General features: G+C 34.3%; 1 protein-coding gene across 4 annotated transcripts in view; it reads left to right on the top strand.

Moving 5' to 3' along the window:
* ADGRB3 (adhesion G protein-coupled receptor B3) overlaps positions 1-24,524 on the top strand; it is an 884,916-nt gene that overhangs the window by 331,686 nt on the left and 528,706 nt on the right. For all 4 annotated transcript variants that reach the window (XM_055534757.1, XM_055534756.1, XM_055534759.1 and 1 more), the window contains 3 exons: positions 5,353-5,463; positions 11,252-11,413; positions 17,762-17,926. In XM_055534757.1, the coding sequence (XP_055390732.1) occupies positions 5,353-5,463; positions 11,252-11,413; positions 17,762-17,926 (438 nt within the window). The remainder of the gene's footprint in view (positions 1-5,352; positions 5,464-11,251; positions 11,414-17,761; positions 17,927-24,524) is intronic.

The raw sequence follows: 24,524 nt of genomic DNA on the forward strand, positions 1-24,524 counted from the left end.
ATTAATTCTTTGGAAATTGTCATTTATTCACTTATCATATTCCTGTTTGGTTCTTTGGGGAAATTAAAGTATTAGTATGTTTAAAATTGGGGCTTCCCCGATGACTCAGAGATGAAGAATCTCCTGCAGTATAGGAGAGACATGGATTCAATCCCTGGGTCAGAAAGATGCCCTGGAGGAGGAAGTAGCAATACACAGGAATATTCTTACCTGAAAAATCCTATGGTCAGAGGACCCTGATGGGCTACAGTCCAAAGGGTTGCACACAATAGGACTCGACTGAGTGACTGAACAACAGCAACATTTATAATTAACAGTAAAAGGTTTTTCTTAACCGGTGTCCTTTAGAATTTTAACTAATGATGCCTAATCTTAAAATTCCTTGTTTCCAATTGTTCATGTAAGTTCTAGAAATGTCTTTGATGATACAGACTACAAAAGATAATAGTCTTTTCCTCAATCATCTATTTGTTTCCATAAATCACCTGCTTGTACAAGCACTAAACAAATACTTGGTGAGGGAGAGAATACAATTTTTAAGTCTAATCACATTAAGTGTTTTTTTAAAAAATCTCAGAAAACAGGATATTATAATGACTGATAATCTGGCTCCTTGTCACTACCTAGAGAACTCCAAGCAATCTTATGCACACAAAAGAATTTACATGAAAAATAAAAGTATCCAATAAGTAAACAAACAAAAATAAAAAATAAACAAATTTAATAAAATGTAAGTGTAGCTAATTACTTCAATTAAGATAAGTAATTTTATGTACCTGAAAGGCTCAGGCCATGTTTAGTGGCTTTTCTTGGGTGTGAAAGTATCAGAGACTATTTCTTACTTATCTTTGTAATTTTAATACTTAACATAGTAAATAATTGACAAAAATGAAGTGGTATTTTAAAACATTAAGCTTTGTTTTAGGACACTGAGATTTAAGTCCAAATAAAATAGTATTTTAATTATTTTCATAACCTGAATATATTTATACATTAAAATATATAGTAAATGCTGTTGACAAAAGAAATGTTGACTGTCATAATCATGCATACCTAACATTTAAGTACTTTATAAGAATTTTATTTTTTACCCATTGAACTGTTCACCAAAGAATATTAGAGAAATGATTCTCAGCATCTAAAAATTTGCATTTTAAAGAAGCAATTCATAGAATAAAATTTATTTATAGAATAAATATTGAACCCTAGCTATACAAAGCAAGAGGTGATTTTAAATCTCATAAGGTGTACTTCCTTCTCATAGAAGTTTATAATCTAGTTGGGGGAATAAGAAACCTAATCTAATAATTGAAAATCCATTATTGACATAAAACAGACAGAAGTTAAGGCATAGGGAAGCTGATGCTGATTGGTTGGTTAGTTCATGGTGGTGGTGCCATTGGGGGTGGGACTTGGGGTGGCTTTGTTGCAGGCATGCCTGGAGAAACAGATGTTTCAGGTGAGGAAATTAAGAGAAAGGGTGTATTGGCCTGACCATTTCCATGACCAAAAGTCGTGCAATGGGGCTGTAGCATAAAAGTACAGCATAACTTTGAGAGTTTCTTGAGAAGCAATAGTGAGCTAGAATAGTTTCTGTGGAAAGGTGAGCGAAAACTATCTGACAATGTGAAGTTAATATTTATATTGCAAGCTAGATGGCAGTAACAACTGTTATCAAATAATCTGATGTTCTACTTGTCCATACATTGAAGAATAAACACATGGTAAAATAATGAATTATGTGTGTGTGTTAACTTATTGATGATTTCACTTTATTATAACCCTTGATTTCCAGAAAAAAATTCATAACTGAAAATTGAACACCAAGAGTCAGTTTACGAGTGTATTTGTTTCTTAGTCATCTACTTATAAGTCCTGGGTGGAGGAATAAAAGACATAAAACTATATTTAAAGCAACAAATTCATATCTAACTTCCAGAGGCTACTGCTTTTTTCCGAAGTGCAGTGAAAGAGTTTGTATGAAAAAATGTGCCTAAACATGGAAGCCATATGAGTTTTATACATGAACACAGTTTATTGACCCCTTCATTGATAGTATCAGTATAAAGATATAGTAAATAACCCTGTATTTTCATAAGCCATATACCATATGTATATATACAATATTATGCTATACATGACTTCATCTGATTCCATAACTTGCTTTTCATTGCTTTCACCAAAGCAGATCATCTTTTTATTTGGCTATGCTATTTTCTCGTGTAACTAATGTAGAATATGATCTTTGAATCATTTGAATATGGATCAACAATCACGAAGAACTTACTTATTCAGAAAGTATAACACTCTAAAGGTTTACCTTCACTCACACTCACCAAGTAAGAGAATAATAGCAAACATAATAGCTCATTATTTTTAAAGTTTGGATTATTTAATTGGCCTTTATTTTCATAAGAAGTCAAGAAGATAATATCATCTTGAAAGAGAACACCGATATTTGAAAGTATCCCATTGTGAGATATGGATGGATCCATAACGTTTGTTGTTAAACCTCACCATTGATAATAACACTTAAACAAAGATGTTTATGTTTTTCCAAACACTCGGCACATAAACATTAGCAAGAGAAAGTCATTTAATTAGATAAGAGTTTACATATGTCACTTACAAACTGGGATTATTTTAGGTCTGAAACAGTCAGTCTAGAACATTTAAAAAAATACCACCATAGTGTTGCTTTTCCATCTGAGAAAAAGAAATAAATGGCTAACATGTCATCTGTCTTATAAGGAATTTGGTTACATCAATACTTCATAATAGTTTTAATTTTTAAAGTAATTTTGGATAAGTTGTTTTGATGGCAATAATAAAAATTTCATTTAAAGTTTTGGTTGTATAAAAATTGTGTAATAATGTCAATATATGATTGAAGACTTTCTTAAATACTATGACCCATGGTAAGGCATCAGCACTAACATTTTATAACATTGGTGATTAATAAGTAGAAGTGACTAGATTGAAGAATATAGAAATCTAATTTGTAATATAAATATATTTGGGAGACTTCAATTACATTCCAGCTAATAATATGACATATTCACTGAAATAACCAATGCCTATTTTAAAAAAATAAGTAAACTCATTTTTAAACTTCAGAATTATTAAAAATTGAATATGACACTTTTAAAATGATCTCAGCAGTGTCAGCCTATATCCTCAGACTCCTAAATTTCAGGATCATTGTCCCTGTACAGTAAACTGTTTATCCTTAGAAAACAAATTGCAGGCTATTATCATACTGCCACTGAGTTGAAGAATTGCCTTCTCTAAAGCAGGTAATAAAGTTACCTAGTAGTTAGGATGTTGTGGGCATGGGATAATTTCTTTTGCTGTCCTTCACTCTCCGGGTGCCCAAACTGCCTTAGTCCAGGTGTCAGAGCCTCCAGATTATTTTCGTGAACCTGCACTCTGATTCAGATGCCCTAAGTGAAAGACACACACACAAATACAATTTAAATGATAAATTCAAGGGGACAGAAGGTAAAGCATACTGTTAATAAAAATTACTACTAAATTTCCTTTGCTATTTCAGATCCAGAGAAATTTCAGTTATATATAATATTTTAAAATATTGGGTAGTGTATGAATCTAGATATAAATTTTCAAAGTAGTCACTTTCCAAAATCATTAAATGATATGTGATTAGATGCTTCTTATTAGCAGAATGAAACATGATTTAGGCAGAACCTACAGTGCACATAAACAAATGCACTGAAAGGTTGTTGGCAGCAATGGGAAACAGTGATGGATTTTACAAGATTAAACCAACTGACATTTTATGAAAATTTCAGTTTCCTGCCCTGGATTCTATCTAAACTGACAAAAACACACATTTAAATTTCTCAAATTTCTCATGGGATGTTCACTTGTGTAGAGTGTCTGGCAAGGATTTCTGATAAATCAATCTGTCAGGTGCCATACTTTTAATATTTATGAGGAAAGCTGCCAGGCTGGACAAAACACGTGCTAATGTTTTCTCCTCACACAAAAGATCAGAGCTGTGCATACAAAAATGCACTGCTTAATTGCACAAAGTACACTGTAGTATTTTAGCAGAAGATTATTTAAAGATGGATGGGAAAAGCCAAAAAAATAAGCTGGTGAAATTACCCATTCCTAAATGTTGACATTATTAGTTCTAGCAATATAGCTGCACAATCATTAGAACACATTTTAGCCAATCATCTGTGTCATGTAGAAAAGACCTGGTCTTAAAGGCCCAGCAATTTTCTTGTAACATTGAGCACCACTGACCTCTGGCCCTCAGCAATGCCCTCCCAACACCTGCACTCCGGTGAGCCAGAACAAAACATGCCATTCATGAGGCTTTGTTTTTATTAAAATTATTTTTAGTGGCTCAGTGGTAAAGAATCTGCCTGCCAATGCAGGAGACGCCAGTTCAATCCCTGGGTCAGGAAGATCCCACAGTGGGGGGAAATAGCAACCCACTCCAGTATTCTTGATTGGGAATATCCCATGGACAGAGGAGACTGGAAGGCTACAAAAATTATTTTATAGTAGCAGTGAAAAGTATGGAACTCTTACAGAGTTCTAAGTGTACAGATTAAAAATATATATTATGTGGAATCTATTCTTTTGTTCAGCTTATTTTTTTCTCTCCCCCATCTGTCTCTGAGTTATGCCCAGATTTTTCTTCCTTTCTTAGGAGGTATACATTGAAAGGATTAAATGAAAAAACCTGGAGTCATTCTCATTCTTAAACATAGCTTTTAAAGTGCTTAGAAAAGAGATGAAGAATTATGTGGGGACAAGGCAGGAGAAGATGAGAATTATTTAAGCTACCATTTTCTATAAGCTTTGGAGGACACCAAGGTCAACTTCATCTTTGGAAAAATAGTTCATCAAGTGAATGTTTGCCTTAGGTGAGCTAGGTTACAGGATTACTCACTCCACAAGAAAGTGCTGAAAAAACCTGTGGGGGTGACCACTCTTCGGCAAAGCAGCAACTGCTTTGCAGTCAGGATTCTCTCTCTGAAGAACAAGTTAGCACTGTGGTTGTATTTTTTCTGATGCATTGCTTCAAAACATGATCAGACAAGAATACACTACTTCTGTTAATTAAGCTGACTTAAAACCCGATGTTTCATTTCACTGACTGTTATTATTGTCTCTTGAAATCTTGTTCTTGTTTATAGATTTTTTTTGACTGGAGTTTAGAAATATTCCAAGCAGATGAGCCTAGAAAATTTAGAATCATGGAATGAATCAGTAACTTCTAGATCTGTGTAGGAACATATTGCATGAGACAGTGATGTGATTTATGAGAAATGTCTACACACGAGCTTTCATATACCTTTATTCTGTCTTTAGAATTTGGAATGATGGGAGATCATACAATTAAAAGTCAGCGACCTCGATCTGTTCATGAAAAAAGGGTCCCTCAGGAACAAGCTGATGCTGCTAAATTTATGGCACAAACTGGTAATACGTTAGTTACATTTTTCTATTTATTGTTGTTAATTTAATGAAACCACTGCATGTTTTCATAATCTTTTGCTGCACATTTGTCAGTTTTTGGAGCTGATATTTTTTTTGAGCCATTTTTTTTTTTTTTTTTGTCACCAGTTAAAGTCCATAAATGAAGTAGCTGTGAATTCAAAGTGCACAAAAATGTGTAAGATTTATTTTGCTTTCAGCATGAGACATTTAGGATTTACATATTATTACTTACGTTAATTAACTAATTAAAATGTATTATTAAACTTTTACAGAAAGTCAACAAAGTTATTTCATCAACAAATGATTATTTTGACTTTTCAGAATTAAAATTTGAAGGACTTTAGATGATGAAATTTAATGTTTTATATGTTTAATATTTTTTTCAAATGTCTTGCATCATCTAACTATTAATTGATTGTTAAAATGTATAGCAATTAGAAATTTTTTTAGAATTTAATATTTTTAATTTGAAGAGTTTTCTTATATGAGCTAAATAATAAAAAGTTGACAGTCTTTATTCATAGCTGTAAAACACTCCTAGTAATTTAATATCAATAAAATAACTTTTTTGGTTTATAACATTTTAATTTTAAATAAATCAGATTATTCTTAAATACATCCCCTCCAAATATAGATACATTCCTCTTTTGGCTCATCATAATAAGTGGGCTATAGTTCCACCTCTTTGTACTGCATGTAGAATGTTCTTAGATGAAAATATGATTAAACTGTATTGTGACTATTTTCAGCCATCACTTTTATTTCAGGAAATTGCAAACTAACAGTTTTATCTATGTCTTCACAAAGTCTTATATGTCCCAATCTAGATGATGTGTTTTACTATTTTTACAGAAGTTTCAAGTACATGATCAACTTTTGACATAACATTCAGAGAAATTTTGATGAAATTCTCTTGAAAAATGAATATGTCCTTTAGTTCATATATTCTTCAGATAATATTTATTCAGAACACTAGATTTTTATCTACAACTTAAAAACTGCAAATGTTCTTAATGAATTGTGCTCTTAGTAATGGGTTAGTAGTCGTAGACTTGAATATATTAGTGGCAAATAGGTCAATGAATTCTCAGAACAGAAAGAACATTTAGAATAAATTCTACAGTTAAGAGCATATTTTTAGCTTTGTAAAACTACATGTTATAGCCAAATCCAGAAATGAAGAAAGCTTGCTTATCTGGATTGCTTTTTGTGCAGCTTCTTGTTTAAGAAAAGCTTATTTATGTTTTTACTGTTTGTGCAAAAGCAAAAGTGCATGACTAGGTTTGGGCAAATTTTCAAATTTCTAAATGTATTTTTCTCCCTTACAGGGATCAAAAATTCAACTACTGACCAGAGATTAGGGAGTGTTTGTCTGTAAATAAAGCATAGAGCATGGGCTGACTACTCAGCCTTCTAAGATTAGAGGTGTCTTGACTTTTTGCAAAAGAAGTGGCAGACACTGGCTTACTAAAATTCCTAAAACTAGGGTCACTTATTAATAAAATGAAGAACCATAGTTTTAATTTTCCAAGAATGTAGCATGAGTTTTTTTATATAAACTTAATTTTTGGATTTGCCTGACACATACCAAGAGAATTCAGAGTTTTCAGCCAAAAACCTTTTTGCAAAGTCAAATCACAAGGAACATTATGTTTTCTTAGTGATTTATTACTAATTTCTGTTTTAATTTACTCACTATTTTCCAAGCATTGTTTTGTATCTACTATATAGTAACACATGATTTGGTAAAATAGATGAAATGCTTATTAAATAGATACATGAAGAGCTTTAAAACTGTTTCTCCATGCTGTGAACAATAAGTTGGAAATGTCAATGAACTTCAGAATTAAACTTCTGAAAATATTGATGGAATGCTTGATTTGGTAACTAGTATATATTTCTTATTTCATTTTAATCCAAAGATAAGCAACTATAAATACAGGTATAAGACTGATTTTAAATTTAAATTACTATAATACTGATAAAAGACTAGAAAACTGCATTATTAGTTTTTAAAATGCTTAATTTGACACTCACAGTTGTAAAGCTAAAAGGAGAGGGTTTTTTCCCCTTAAATATTTTTTGAGTTATACTTTCTCTAGATGTTTAGGTAGTTGGAATAAATACAGCTGAGTATCACACAATAAAATTTTATGAAAGTTAACTTTTATTTATAAAACATCTATTTCACCAAGTAAAACTTTTCTATTTATAAAACGAAATAAATGAGTGTTACATATAAACAATGATAATCATTTGCTAACATTAATTTAAAAACAAAGAATAATAAAATAGATGTAAAACTGAATAATAAAAAACAATATATTTGTATATTAGTCCTGAGGGAAAACAAAGCAGCAGCTATCAGACCTTAAAATTTAAGAATTCCTTTCAAAATGAGTAACCTGGCCTCTTCAACCAGTATGATCAGTCAACCCTTTTTATGAAATAATAATTAAGTGGTAATTTTTTTAGAAGAGTAATATTTAGTAAGGTTGTATTACTTTATCAAACTAACTTGATCATTTTAGTCGATTAGGTAATTGAGATTGGTTAGTTTGGGCATACATGTACAATGTTCGAATGAAATGAAATGCTGTGATAAGATATATAGACATCTAAATTAAATGCCAACAAAATGGCTTAAGCCATTTTAATTATATTCACTGATGCTTTTTTAACATCATAGTTATAAAATGGTCTTATAAAAATGTTTAGGAAATTAGTCTTTTATTCCAGTGGAGAAAATAGAATACATTAATATGTAGTATGTTATTTAAAACAGAAAAATAAAATTGTAAATATATTTCTAATTTCATATTTTTTACATACTAGCAACATTTTATATTAATATTTTGTTTATAGCTTAAAATGTACTCTCATACATTATCTCATTTAATTCTCACAAATAGGTTTTGAGGTAGATGTATTACTCATCTGACTGAGAGATTCAGAGAAATAAAGTAACTTTCTCCAGGTCTCAGAGCTAATATGCATTAGATTTCCATCAAACACAGGTCTTCTGACTCTACGTGCAGTGCTTTCTAGTTTCCTTTCATGTTTTATGTCAGAATAAGGAGCCTTAAAAGTTCCGTAGATACTGAATCCTTCTACACCATGTGTAATGTGCCTTCAGTTACAAGTTAAGGAACCAAATTATAGTAGTTTGTGTTCTCTCCAAAGACACATATATTAAAAAGAGTATACATTGTGTTATACTTTACTATTTTAATATCAGTGCATTTTTTATAAAATAATTTTGCTGGAAAGTGTTTCTCACAAAGCCCCAAGACTAGAACAGCCTTCATGCCTTTCTGGGATGAGGCCATGGGCAGAATGGAAAATGTAACTACTACATGGAAGTATTACTTGAAATTATAGATGGAGATATAACAAGGTCATTTTTATAGGTTGACCAATATTTTAATGGCAAGGTTTGATTAGTAATTGGAAAGCCCATATATATGTTATCCATTTATTTATTTTGGTTTCGATCAACGAAAGGAACCATCAGTTTGAGCGAGTGAATTAGCCAATTCTGAAGAATAATTATCAGTCCCTCCAACCTAGGCATCACTGTCTAGCTTGTTCAACAACATTGTAGCTTCATACATACAGAAGCAACCTGAATTTTCAAATATTTGTACAAAAATGCACTTAAAAGTAGTTTGTGATCCTGATTCATTGCTCACTTTAATTAAAACATTTTTTCCTGCCATCATAACAATGCAATGCTTTTGTGGAAAAATAGAACTAATTGTATTCATGACTTTTATCATTTGCTTATTATAGAATTCACAATGTTCAAAGTTTTCTGGCTTTTAATTAATAATATTCAACCATGATATTTCTACTTCACTTAGTCTTATCATAAACACCAGTTCAACTATCACAAGAAAAAAAATTTCATTATATTTTCCCCAAATTTAAGTTTAAATTTTCATTACTATATACATATATATGCATGTATATATATATATGTGTGTAGATATTTTTAACCATTGTTATATTATTTGGTTTCTAAAATAATGATTTTCAACCTTGATAGAGTATTCTTTAATGTAAATGCATAATCTATTAGTCATAGATTTAAATATTATTCAAATGTCATTCAATAACATTTTATGGACTAGTAATATATAAACTGGTAGAGGCAAAAAATACTGGAATAATCAAGGGTGATGATTAGAGTATGACCAAGACAAACATTGATCACAACACTGAAAAGATGTCCTACTTAATATAAAATGTCGTCCCAGTTACCACTGTACCCTATGACATACATCCAGTTATAAATGCATTCTGTTATGTATACCTCTGGGTGCATAATGCAGACCAATATAAGAACAAATGTTTCTACTACATACTCAAAGTGTGGTTGGTGGACCCATGCTTGTCTGTGACCTAATTGTCCTGGGCCTTGAGATAAGAAGCTTACAATAGAATGTAACTTGAACTACTTTATCAAATGCATGTTTTATTTCAGCTGATTTTTCTCAGTGAAGAAATCAGAACATTGAGTTACATTCTGATCCAATCTCCTTCTGTCCTAGAGTCCCCGCCTGTGGATCAGCTGCCTTGAGTTACACTGCAAGTCATTTCTAAGTCATTTACTAACCTTTCCACAGAAGGTGGACACATGGATTATCACATTCTATCCTTTGAATTCTATACCCAAGGCAAATTCTAAGTGAAACCTATAAAATATAAATTGCTCCTTGGTTTATATAATCAGTGATACAAAGCTTTCAGAAACACTTTGCCAAATGATGGAAAAGTACTTTTTAACAAAGTCTAAATTTAACTAGTATCCTCCAGTAGGTAAATGGCCTGACTTTGTATTTGGAGAAAAGCAACTACAACTTTTCCAATCAGTTTTCAAAAATCTATTCTGAACACCATGACCAGAATATAATTATCAATAGGAGCTCTTGGGATTGTCTTAGAAATTCTTGATTTTACATCTCCTTGGGATGTGACTTTGGATAATAATAGAAGGGAGACATAGTTTCAGGGTGATACCTACTCCAAGAAAATTAATGAATTCAGACATTCAATGACTTTTAAAACCCTAGTTTTTAGTAAAAACTAGTTCCAGGTTAAATTGACAGACATCATAGAGAAATTTTCCTTTATTTCAATTAAAATTCATTTTGAGGAAAATTGTGAGCAGAACATTTTAAAACAAATTATCACAAATGAATAACTGTTATAGGATGAAAAACTAGGAATTGAACTAGGAATAAATTATAAATAAGTGTCAGTGTTCAACACAATAAAAATTAGATATGCCCAAACTCCCAGGCCCTACCTAATTCAGCATTAGAAAGGAGATTATGCAACAAAGAATTGGGGAAGGATGCATCAATATATGCCTGCTCGCCAAAGCCAGAGTAAGTTTAGCCATGCATTTTGCTTTCTCTTCCAAACAAGTACAGAGCCTTAGACTGGTTTGAAAAGAATTGCTCCAACAATCATTCATTCCTTGTTAAAAATTACGGACTGGTCCATTCATAGCATCCATGGCCCAGTGAATTTGTGAAGCAGAGTCTTGCTAACAAGGTTATAGCTAACGTGAACCTTGCATCATAGTGTCATAGTATCTCTATTTACATTTCTTTTTCTCTGAAATGTTTTTGTATGGCTTTGATGTACTGTCATGTTTTTACATTGAAATTATCCTTGCATGTCATAATGTCACTTTGGTATAATGCTTACTAGATGAATATTCAAGACGGTATTTCATGTTTGTTTGTTGTCTTGCTCACAGGTGAATCTGGCGTGGAAGAGTGGTCCCAGTGGAGCACATGCTCAGTTACTTGTGGTCAGGGGTCGCAGGTGCGAACCAGAACTTGTGTATCACCTTACGGGACCCACTGCAGCGGCCCATTAAGAGAATCAAGGGTTTGCAATAACACTGCCCTCTGTCCAGGTAGTGTTAGCAGCAACTACAACTGTGGATGTTATTGAATTGTGTCATGCTACGCATTTGGAACAATGTGTTATTTTCATATGAACTGGGTATAGACATTTTAATAAGAGTGAATAAGTGTAATTTGTTTTCAGCTGTGAAATTTTATTATGTATGTGCTTCTTTCTGCTTTCAGAGCAGTCAAGCAATTATATAAGTGACTCCCTACCCACTTGAAACTATAAGTTTGATATTTCTGTATGTTTCTCATGGTATTTAAGATTCAAAGTCTTATTTTAAAAGGTGAAAAAGTCCGATTGAATGTTGGATGAACAGTGAAATTTGCCAGCATCCTGGAATGTGATCAGTAGGCACTGTTTAGGCAGTGGTTAATGCAGCAATACAACCTTTAAGGCAGTCAGCTATTTTCCTACCACTTATTTAACCCATCAGAAAAAAAGTGCCCCTGACCAAAGGACTTTCTGTTAGTTTATTTCATTCAAGTGACTGCCCTCATCAAAGCCATCCTCTGCTTTGTAAACTTAAAGTCACTAATGGAAAAAGATGGTCTTCTTTATAGCATAACAGCTTACCCACTTAGGACCCGGTTTTTCCATGTTGCTTCATTTTTTGGCAGGCAGTGCATATATGCATATTATGAGCATTTCTTCTTCTCAGAAGTCTGACTTTCCTGTAAAATGAGTACCAACAGGATTCTTTCAAGAAGTCCAAAGCACATAATCCTGTGAATCTCCAGGTTTATACTTATGCTCAGCCATCTGACGGATGGGTGATGCAAACTCATTATTCCCTGCAGTTGACGATGGACTTGCATTCACAGCCCATCGAGATCCTCTGGAGTGAGATGGGCACAAGGAAAGGGCCGGGCACTGCGCTGCCTCTCATCTGGTGAAGCGTGCGTAAGGCTTCTGGCGAGTTCCACTTCCAGAGAAGGCGGATTCTGCAGTTGCTAAAAGCAAATGTACAGAGTGGGCGGCCCGGGGCAGGGATAGTCCGGATTTCCCAGAAGGGGCAAGGGCAACCCATTCAAAAACAAGTTGGAGGAGGAGTTATTTAATAGGGACAGTTTTGATTTGCAGAATGAAAATTTTCTGGAGACTTGTTTCCCAACAGTTTGGATATACTTAATACTGCTGAATTGTATACTTAGAAAGGATCCAAAGATAAATTTTCCATTTGGTATATTTTTATCACAATAAAAGGAAAGACACACTGGTAAAAATAAAAAGGGAAGAAAGTGGTGAGCAGTCCTGAAGAAGGAATGCTTTGGTGAGCTGGGAGATCCCTTTGTCAGGGGCTTGGAAGGCACATAGCAGTAGAATTAAAAAATAAACAGTGGGACTTCCCTGGTGATCCAGTAGTTAAGAGTCCACATTTCCATTGCAGGGGGCAGTGGATTTGATGCCTGGTTACTGAACTAAAATCCCACATGCCCCACGATGCAGCCAAAAACAAAAAGTAAATTAACTAAACAGAGCGGAACAACAGGAAAAAGAATAGATATATACACAACACACATATATAACTGAATCACTTTGTTGTACACCTGGAACACTGTAAATCAACTCTACTTCAATTAAAAAAAAGATAAATAAGGCAGAAATCTATGAGGAATGGGAGGTAGAATTAGCAGGAAAAGAGCAATAATTCCACTAAAAACAAGAAAAGTCAATGAGCATCAGAGAGAAACAGACTAGATGAGAAGGAACATCAAATGAAAAATAAAAAGTGAGGGAAAAATGCTTAAGGAAGTTGTAGATGGGGAAGACAAAAAAAAAAAAAAAAAAAGACAAAAACAGGAGTCACAGAGCAAAGTGAACTCTAATACATTAGGCAAGAGCAGAAAAGCAAATAGTAAGCAGATGGGCATTTTAGAATTAAAACATTTCTAAATTTTGTAGGTAAAAGGACCTCATGAGGAAATGCTAGTGGATTTTCTGCTGAGTGTAGGTTAAGTGCACAGCGCACTGTCTGGACTAGTACTTAAATCTGGCCCCTACTTAACAGTGTTTACGTTAAGGGCTCTGTACTGGACAAGGAGAGAACTGTCAACAGAGATTTAGGTTGTACTTGACCTATACACTTACCTTGTCAGCATCCTTTTGAAGAGTCAAGATCCTTTCAATGTACAGGAATAAAATCTAATGGCTAACAGATCCCTAAGTGCAGGTCTGAGCGGGGCTAAGGAGTTCCCCACAGTTCTCTGTTCAGAGCTTACTTTCCAGACACTAGCCATAAACACTCACCTGGTTGGCAAATGAAAACCTCCATCTTCCTACCAGACGATGTTGATTCACCCCTCCCTGGGCATGAGACCATCTGTCGTGGGACCAGCATGCTTTCCCTTTCACTCTGCATCTCAGGTCCAGAAAACAGTAATAATCTATGATGGTCAAGTTTGTCCTCATTTTTTTAAACCTCCTACCGTGATGCCTACTGAAGAAGTACATGCTAATTATTGGTTCCTCTTCACCTCCACATACATAGAGGTTTGTCTTTCTAAATATTAGGATGATAAGAAATCTGTATCTTTTAATCATCTAACCACTGTTATAGTTCTGATATTGAATCAAAGATCTTGACAAGAGTTTTGTTGATTTCTTTTTAATTTTCCAAACATAAAGAATAACTTAGCAACTTTATTATTTTTTGAATGTGCAATAGTTATCCCACTACAAGAAATTGTGATACGTTTCAGATGGTGATTGTGCTTGTTATGAAATATTTTGTGTTCAACATTTTGTTCACTTATTTGCCATGCTGGTAAATATGTATGTTTTTATACAACATACAATGAAAACACTAAAAAAAAAAAGATGAATTTAAAATCTGAGATAGTACTTTGAATAGTGTAAATATTTTTTCTGAAATAATAGCTTATTCCCAAGAAGAACGTTACCTCAGAAATAAATAACCCACTTGTCACACTGTGTATAAAGAAGTGCATTTGCCATTTAGTTAATGAAAATGACACAAGGAAAAATTGAATGTTAAATGTCACTTTTCACAAAATGTATGGAATGATAGAACTAGAGCTTATATTTATTTGTGCTACTAAAGGTTAATCAATAGTGTTATATATTAGTTACCATTCACCCATATTATTTACATTTAAAGAGTTTTTTTTAATTAAATTGCATAATAATGTGTTATTTCTAATATGAATCCTAAAATATCCAGCCTTTTACAAAATTTTTGCCTTGACATCATAGTTTCTTAGAAGCTTTTATTGCTTAGAGAAGAAAATGCTAGAGATAAACAGAAAGTAAATTGAGAAAATTAGAGAGCTATGTGAGATTGTGTATTTACTGACCTGGTTTTGGCAACCCACTCCAATTTCTTGACTGGAAAATCCCATGGATGGAGGAGCCTGGTAGGCTACAGTCCATGAGGTAGCAAAGAGTCAAATATGACTGGGCAACTTTCTTTCTTTTTTCTGACTTACAGTTTTATGATCTCTTCCAGGGTTTCTGAAACCTTGGTACTATCAACATTTTGAAGTGGATAAATCCTTATTGTGGGGAGCTGGCCTGAAGGTGCAGGGATGTCTGGCAGCATCCCTGACGCCTACCCTTCAGATGCCAGGAGACTTCCTTCTTCCCCTGAGGCTCTGACAACCAGATAGTCTCTGATGCTCCCAGATGTTCCCTGGGGAGGCAGTGTTGCCGCTGGTTGAGAACTACTAATCTACTTTATATGTACTGCAGTATTTTAGAATAAATGTTTATTTAGGCTAAGGAGTGGTTTTGAATTTTTTTTAAGGTCATAGTTTTCATATCCATTTATTTTCTTAAGGAAAAAAAAAAAGAAAACTTTCATTTAACAGAGTTATCTTATACATCCCAATCTAAATTACAACATAATTTGTATACTTATTTCAAAATCTGGTAGTAATATAATTTGCATATTGTATATTCTTTATTTCATCTCTAGATAGAATAGAGATGAAATAGAAATATTACAGCTGGTATCTAAAGAGGAAACTATAAAAATAGATTGATTAGATTTGCATCGAGGCATATTTTTCAAATGCACTAGATCACTTTTCATACTTTTCTAAAAAGAAAAGTTTATATAATGAATTCCCATTAAAATGAAAATATTTAACCTTTATCCTAAATCTTATGAAGAGAATTTATAAAATTTATAAAAAAAAATTGTGCCCTAATTTCCTACTAATTCAATAGTATCGTAAAAATTATTGATAATTTTATGTCCTTTTCAAATAAAAAACAAGTATTTTTGCTTTTTAAAAATGATGTGGAGGAGTCTCGAAATTTCACCATGAAACAATAAAGACTTAAAAAGTAGGAGGTAAGATTACTTTTCAGAGGATTCTAGCTTCATAATTTAACTAAGTCATCAAGATTAATTAACATTTCAGTAAGATTTTGGAGAAAAACCTGGCAGTTTAGCAGCGTTTTCTTCTGAAGCATTGTTCACTGCTTTTGGAACAACGCAGTTTGATAGAAGACAAAACGAACAGAATGAGAAATAAAAATGCTATATAGCCTATTAACATCTTATACAGAAAATAAGGGAGAAATGATGTTTTTTAAATGGAGAAACTTGGTAACTAAACATAAATGCAAAAATTGCTTAAAGGTATGCATTTTACATAACTAAATGTTTGTATATGTTACTTTAAAATATTTTGCTATAATTAATCATATATTCCCATATGTAAATATAGGTATTTGTATATTTTTTTTCCTTAGACTTTAAATATAGACTTACTATTTATTCTTATACCAATAGATACAAATTATTTTTGGTGTTCCTAAACTTAAATGGGAAAAATGCAAACATGTTAATTTCTCTCACTCTTTTTCTTTTTTCTTTTTTTTATAAAACCATCTCTTTTTCTATACAGTGTGTTTGAAATATATTTGCCAGCTAGTTTCATAGTACCTTAAAGAATATTTCATTGACTATTGCCTAAATTTGGCTAATTTTTCCAATATTTGAACACATTTTCACAAGTTGGGGCAAATAAATAGTATAACTAGAACAGACTGCCTTATAATTAAGGGTATTGTATCTGTGTTTTTAAAATAACAACTTGGTCAGCAGATACGTGAAGAAGATTCTAGACGTACTATATTTACTTGAATAACTCTTCTGTTACTTCTACTTGCCCTGACCAATGTTGAAGAGAAAATGAGCATCTTTTTTTGTTGTTTTTATTTAAGTATAAATTTCTACTCCCCCTACTCATGTCTGTAGGTGTTATATCAAGCATTTGCTCATGGACTTTCAAGAGTAAGATAGAGTTTCAATATCAAGACAAGAACTTTTGACCTGAAGAGCACATTTTGCCTGGTTTATTTTAATTTGTATTATCCATGGAATGGATATAATACATGTATTATCCATGGAGTGCTACTGCTTACTGCCCCAAATGTTAAAAACTGGGATGGAATTGGTGATTTGACAGTTCAAGAAAGGGACCTAAACTTTGAACCCTAATGGCCTTTTGGCAAAAGTTATCAATATTTATGTGAAGTGTTTATTATGGAGGAACACAAATTATGTTAGTATTTCCATTCAAGTTTGAATTCATCATGATGGCATATTTGAAGTACTGATGTATTGATAGTTATATGAAGCATAATCTTAATTAAATCATTTGTTTTTTCAAGAAGTTTTACTTAGTAGGAGAATTACCAGTGTCATTTAGTTATTGGAGGAGGAAAGGTGTCTTCTGGTTTCCTGGCTATTAGAAATAGGTCTTCATATTTGCCCCTCATGTTAAACCTAGGGAAAGAGGGGACTCTTAGCAAATAAATAGAAATTTGAAATTTACCTCTTATTCAAAAAACAGTGACTTTAAACACCCAGATTTTAAATGGCAAAAATACATTTTATAAAATGTGAGGTCTGTTTAAAATATGTACCTTCAATTCTCTGACACCATAAAATTTATTAATCAAATTTATTAATCCTGAAACTTTTTAAATGTTGAAAAAATTAAGTTGACCCTCTCTATTTAAACTCAGCTTTAACTCCAGAAGGTTACTCTAAGAAATTTAGTTTTACATAGATGTGAAATAACTCATGACTGTTTTACCATGACATAGAGAGGTACATTTCCATTAAAAAAATAATAATAAACTATATGACATAAGTAATTGTTCAAATACAAAGGTACATGCAAGTTTATATTATTTTAATAATTTTTGAGTTAACTTACATTTTGTGGCAAATAAGAGTAATTCAAATGAATATTTAAAATACCTTCGTACTTGTCTATTTGATGAGTTTTTTTTCTTAGTTATGTATTTAAAAAAGTAATCTTTGACTTTGCGTCTCGGTTTCTGTTGTTGAAGCTTCTTTGCTTTATTGCAGTCCATGGAGTCTGGGAGGAGTGGTCTCCGTGGAGTCTGTGCTCATTCACCTGTGGTCGAGGCCAGAGAACCAGAACGCGGTCGTGCACTCCGCCCCAGTATGGGGGGAGGCCGTGCGAAGGGCCGGAGACGCATCATAAGCCGTGTAATATCGCCCTCTGCCCAGGTGAGCCTGTTCTGCATTTGGTGAGCTTTGTGTTTCTGATCTTTGTTATATGGTCCTCAGAATACCTAAGAGATTTTAAGAGTGCAACCTTCATTTAGCCTCATTGGAAAATGAGCCTTTTCTTTATTGATTCTTGCTTAAATAAAGCCAGCTACCTTCCTTGATTCTATTGTATGCAGTTGTGTATATTAATATTTCATTAATTTTGAAATATTAATAATTAATACTGTGTACCAGGGGATGCTCACCTTTAGTGAAATTCTATAAATATGCATATTAATGATTCCCACTAAGACTTTTATCCTATACATGGATTTCTGCCCTGGAAAAATTATAAGGCTTCCCAAAGACTTGAATGGACTGTTGCTTCCACATTGTAAATAGAGAGTCTGGTGTAGAGATGGTCCTTCCATATGAGGATTATAGACATTTGCTGGAAAATCAGACTTTCTGCATTCACTGCTAGATATTCAAAATGGTTAGATCATAAGTGATATATAATCCTGATGTGATTATGAGGACTGTAAAATCTGTTCTTCAAGTGTATTTATATTTTTTTCTTTTCCTTTAAAATGTTTCAATTCTGTTTTACCTTTTGATAATTTCCCCCATTGCTCCAGAGAAAAGTCTTCCTAATGCTGTTATTTAGGATGCGGAAACATTCACACATAAAACAAATACCTACAAAATGAAAAAGACTGATCTCTAGCTTGAAGGGGGTTGCAATTTATAGGAGAAAATGAACACAAACAATGATAGAATCTCCCAGGAAAGCAAAGACACTTCTTAGAAGAAGAGACAGGTATGAGTGGCAAATGGCAAAGTCTAAGAAAAATGCACAGACCAGTATTAATAAGCAGCATGTTCTGTTTGGAAGAGTTTCTCACTGGCCCATGCAGTCACATATTCTCCATGCAGTCAACAGCTGGGATCCCAGTAGTGAACTCCAGACATATTACTTAACTCACATTGAGTCCCATTTGTCCTCTACATTCCCCACATTAATATCTTATCTTATAATACAATGTTTTAAAGTTCTTCTGGAACTTTTAAGCATCTAAAATATCTGAGGACTATGAAAAACACTGAAAATGCAGAGAAGAAACAGTCATCTAACAAGCTTAATTGTTCCCTTTTAATTCAGACAGAGACTAGAGTTCCTACACTTGGGAGTATACATGTAAATATATAGCAGTTATATTGAGTAATATACTTTTTACTTTTAGAATTTTATGAATCCTATGAATTGTGAATATAACTATATGATTCAGTATTCAGGTATTATGAATACTAAGGTGTCAAAATCATGATTCCTTATTTTCAAATCATTCCCAGAAAATCAAAGTTCTTATTTCTATCTCTATGTAAATATACAGATAGGCACACCAGACATATGCATGTATATTTATGCTCTGCCTTTTCCCCAAAGATTTAATTTATGCCAATTTTAGAATTTTTTTTCTAACAACTAAGCTGTGATATTTATAGGTAGTCAGAGTTCACTAATTTTTCTATGGAATGTGAAAAAAATAGACAACACTGGGAAGTAAAGAATAATAGCTAACTATGGAATATCTTTGGATATATTTGTTTTTAATTAATTCTTTACCTCAGTTGATCCCCATAAGTACAAAGATAAAATGGCACCGATCAATAAAATGTTGTCAGCTGGGTTTTTCATAGTCCATTTTCCATTAATTTATCTAGACATAAAAAGCTTAGATATGAGTACATAGAGATGCTAAGTTGTTAGAATTCAGATAAGAAAATTCATTTTTCTAAGCTGATCCAGTTATGACTTAGAGGTGTTCAGTCATAATTCCACAGATGGTAGCTTTGTCCCACTGGCTACTCTGCAAGCACATAGACCAAATATCACTCACGTAGTAACCATGTGTTTTCAGGCTAGTAGTGTTTTACCTGTACTATACTATCACTGAAATCACTCTAAGATCATTACAGTTGGATATCTTAGATATAAGAAGAATTAGAACTAATTATCTTATGGCCAATTTCAGGGATCTTCACTGAATATAAAGCATTATGAACTATCAACTAGATGTAAGACACTACTGAGAATAATGTAGAATCCCTGATCTCTAGAAATTTACAATCTCTTCTGAGGATTTAGAAGCACGCATATGAAAAATGAAAGTGAAAGTCGCTCAGTCATGTCTGACTCTTTGCCACCCCATGGACTATACAGTCCATGGAATTCTCCAGGCCCGAATAGTGGAGTGGTAGCCTTTCCCTTCTCCAGGGGATCTTCCCAACCCAGGGACTGACCCAAGGTCTCCTGCATTACAAGTGGATTCTTTATCAGCTGAGCCACAAGGGAAGCCCACACATGTGAAAAATAGAATGCAATTCTGAAAAACACAAATAAATGCTCTAGTCTCAATAAAAGGTAGTAATTTGAATATTAAGTGATTTCAACCTACATTTCTTACAGCCATCCTACCTGAGATTCCTAAGATATCCTCTTAAAGAAAAAAACTATGATAAGAAATGTGACCATGATGAAGAGTATGGGTAAGACCCACACTTGGTTCTCCTTGGTTAGGCTGACATGGGCCACGGAGCAGAAGAAAGCAGGGGACACATTCAAAACAAAAAATTGTGTCTCTGGTCACTACTTCTGCAAGATTTGATCATGCAAGTTCTGATCATGGGCAGTGATGTTTTAGTGTAGAGTCATGTGAGAACAGCCTCCCAGCTTTTAAGAAACACATGCTGCTGCTAAGTCACTTCAGTCGTGTCTGACTCTGTACGACCCTATAGACAGCAGCCCACTAGGCTCCTCTGTCCCTGGGATTCTCCAGGCAAGAATACTGGAGTGGGTTGTCATTTCCTTCTCCAATATTGCTCTGTATATTTCTGGCCGACTGCTCCCATCCAACACCAGTCACTGTTTAGGTATAGTACACAAATCAGTTACTAATGACTCAGACTAGGAAATACCAGATCTAACTTTTCCTTCCTTCCTTCTCTTCTTGTATGGCAAGGAGGCAAGTGATTTACCTTTGCTCAAAAGGAATGGGAGAAAGTTGGACATTGACTAAGGAAAGTATCAGATAAGAATAGATGTCATGTATTATCAGTAGGGAATCAAGATTGCTGGGAGAAAAATCAATAACCTCAGATATGCAGATGACACCACCCTTATGATAGAAAGCAAAGAAGAACTAAAGAGCCTCTTGATGAAACTGAAAGAGGAGAGTGAAAAGCTGGCTTACAACTCAACATTCAGAAAACTAAGATCATGGCATCTGGTCCCATCACTTTATGACAAATAGATGGGGAAACAATGGAAACAGTGGCTGACTTTATTTTTGGGGCTCCAAAATCACTGTAGATGGTGACTGCAGCCATGAAATTGAAAGATGCTTGCTCTTTGGAAGAAAAGTTATGACCAACCTAGACAGCATATTAAAAAGCAGAGACGTTACTTTGCCAACAAAGGTCCATCTAGTCAAAGCTATGGTTTTTCTAGTAGTCATGTATGGATGTGAGAGGTGAACTATAAAGAAAGCTGAGCGCTGAAGAACTGATGCTTTTGAACTGTGGTGTTGGAGAAGACTCTTGAGAGTCCCCTGGACTGCAAGGAGATTCAACCAGTCCATCCTAAAGGAAATCAATCTTGAATATTCATTGGAAAGACTGATGCTGAAGCTGAAACTCCTATACTTTGGCCACCTAATGCGAAGAACTCATTGGAAAAGACCCTGATGCTGGGAAAGATTGAAGGCAGGAGGAGAAGGGGATGACAGAGGATGAGATGATTGGATGGCATCACCGACCCTATGGACATGAGTTTGAGTAAGCTCCGGGAGTTGCTGATGGACAAGGAAGCCTGGCATACTGCAGTCCATGGGGTCACAAAGAGTCGGACATGACTGAGCAACTGAACTGAACTGATCAGAATTTGCATAAATAAAACACATTTCATTATTTAGTGTGAAAAACACTCATCATTCCTACATAGCATCCACTTCATTATGGGGATGATATGTGTTTTTTCTTAGTGGAGGACACATTAACCCACTCCAGTATTCTTGCCTGGAGAACGTGGACAGAGGAGCCTGGTGGGCTACAATCCATAGGGTCGCAGAGTCAGACACAACTGAAGCAACTTAGCACAAAACATGTGTTTCTTAGGGGCTTCCCAGGTGGTGCTAGTGGTAAAGAACCCACCTGCTAGTGCAGGAGACATAAGAAACATAGGTTTGATCCCTGGGTTGGGAAGGTTTCCTGGACGAGGGCATGGCAACGCACTCCAATTTCTGGCCTGGAAAATCCCCATAGACAGAGGAGCCTCTTTTCTCATCTACAGTACCAATCAAGTGTCATACTATGGAAGGATGTATGTATGTATCTGTGCGTCCACTGGTCTTTGTGATGTTTCTATTACCTCACCATACCCAGAATTTCTGGAAGTGCAACCTGTGCTTTCTGTTTTCTCCGAATTTTCATTGCAGTCACTAATTGAGCATCAAGTTCACAATTATATTAGTTGATATATTTGACAACAAAGAAGTGCTCTTGTATTTCCTGTTTATCTCTCTGTGCAACTTTATTCCTGGTTGTATCCAATTATTAAGTGGATTCTTTCCACCTATACATATCCAAATTTCTAATGCTCATCCAGATGTTTTGTAGGGCATTTCTGTTTTTATTTAAAAATACATTAATGTGTTGTAGTGGAAAGATCTTTGGTTTTTGCAAGTGAAAACATATTTGAATTTAGATATCACATTTCACATCTGTGTTGCTCCTCTGGTCTTAATTTCTTCAGCTGCACATTGAGGACAGAAGAGTAACACCCTTTTCATGAGAAGGCCACATGAGATGCTCTAAAGGAGAGAACTTGGTAGTTAGCAAACTAGCAAATGCTATTAATAAATATTAGTAGTATTATCACGTCAGTGCAGTCCAGTGAGAGTCCATCAGGATGACACTTGTCGTTGAACAAGTTGGGTTTGTCACTGTCCACAGTGAGGGGGAATTAACATAGGGAACTGCAGGGCATCTTAGTAAGAGGGTGGTGTTGTTGCTGTTTAGTCACCAAGTCCTGTCCAACTCTTTTGCGATCCCGTAGACTGTAGCCCACCAGGCTCCTCTGTCCATGGGATTTCCCAGGCAAGAGTACTGGAGTGGGTTACCATTTCCTTCTCCAGGGGATCTTCCTGACCCAGGGATCAAACCCAAGTCTCCTGCATTGGCAGAGAGATTCTTTACCTCTGAGGTACCAGGGAAGCCCAAGAGGGTATTAGGAAAGACTTACCAATGGTTTGGGCTTGTGGTGGGTGATTTCACAGAAAGTTTATTAAAGTAGGACTTTGCTTCACATTTGATGGTGTCAGGGTGAGGGGGGCAACTCTAGGATTTAGTATCTTAGTAAATATCTAGGACAAGTGAAGACCAGCTGAGTTGGTGTGTCACTCAGCTGAGAGAGGAGAATGCAGCTCCTCTCTCAGAATGTGTGTTCTGAGAATGTGTGTTCCACTGGGACCTTTCTCCATGAAGTGGTTTTGGTTTACCTCATTTTGATCACAGTCTCAAAGTGACCTTGTCTGGTATTCATGTGCTGTGATGGTTTTAGGTCCAACAAGAGACAACACATCATTATGACACCAAGGAGGCTGCCAATAGCACTGAAGTTTGGCTAAGTTTGTCAGGCCCCTGCCTGGGTGTCCCCTAGATGGTGACCCCTCCTCCATGGTGACTGGATCACTTTAGAGGTTTCTGTTGTTAGTGATTTTGATTAATCTTCATCTGGAGAAAATTAACAGACATTATGAAATGTTTGCATTTCCCAGGTAGGCCCTCCCTTAACATTATATAGGTGTGTATCTGCAAAATAAAATCTACCTTATCGTTTCCAAAATTAAATTATTTGAGGAAAATAAATGTTTAAGTGTTTACTTCAAAGTCTCAAGGTTCATTATAATTTCTTTCATAGTATTTGGCTTTATATTAATCGTAATAATTATTTCCCTTTGTCCAAAGTTGAAGACTGGAGGAACAAGTGATTCGAGTTTGGCCCTACTTGTTTCCGTTTTGACAGTTCTCCTTCTGATATATATTTATGAAGTAGAGGACAAATAATATCGAAGATAGGCAGGGGTAAATAATATGTAAGTGACAGATGGGAGACTGAAATAAGGAATTATTGACAAGTTTTCATTTATCTATAAGAAGTATATCTGAATGAATGAATATGGTTCAGTAGTCTGGAATCCACAAGACATGGATGAAGGTTTCATCCCAGTCCTTAATTGTAAATATTTACTTTGGCAACTTCTTACTTTTTTCTATTCCCCACTTTCATTTGTAAAGTAGAGCCAGTATTCATTACCCTTCATATTTTAGGAATGTTCTATGATTAAAATTAGGTTAAGAATCTTGAAAAGTATAAAATAACAAAGTTGAGGGTATTTATCATGATTTAGATAGGACTATTACTTGAAAAGTGAGGGATTTGGTGAAATAAGCTCAGGATATTATGATAGTTTTTGAGCTTTGCTTCTTATGGACAGGCTTAACCAGATACTCAAAAGAGATTCTTTGGGCAGGATTTTTCTAAGGAGAAGTAGGT

Source organism: Bubalus kerabau, chromosome 9 (assembly GCF_029407905.1).
Source record: "Bubalus kerabau isolate K-KA32 ecotype Philippines breed swamp buffalo chromosome 9, PCC_UOA_SB_1v2, whole genome shotgun sequence".
Taxonomy (NCBI): Eukaryota; Metazoa; Chordata; class Mammalia; order Artiodactyla; family Bovidae; genus Bubalus; species Bubalus kerabau.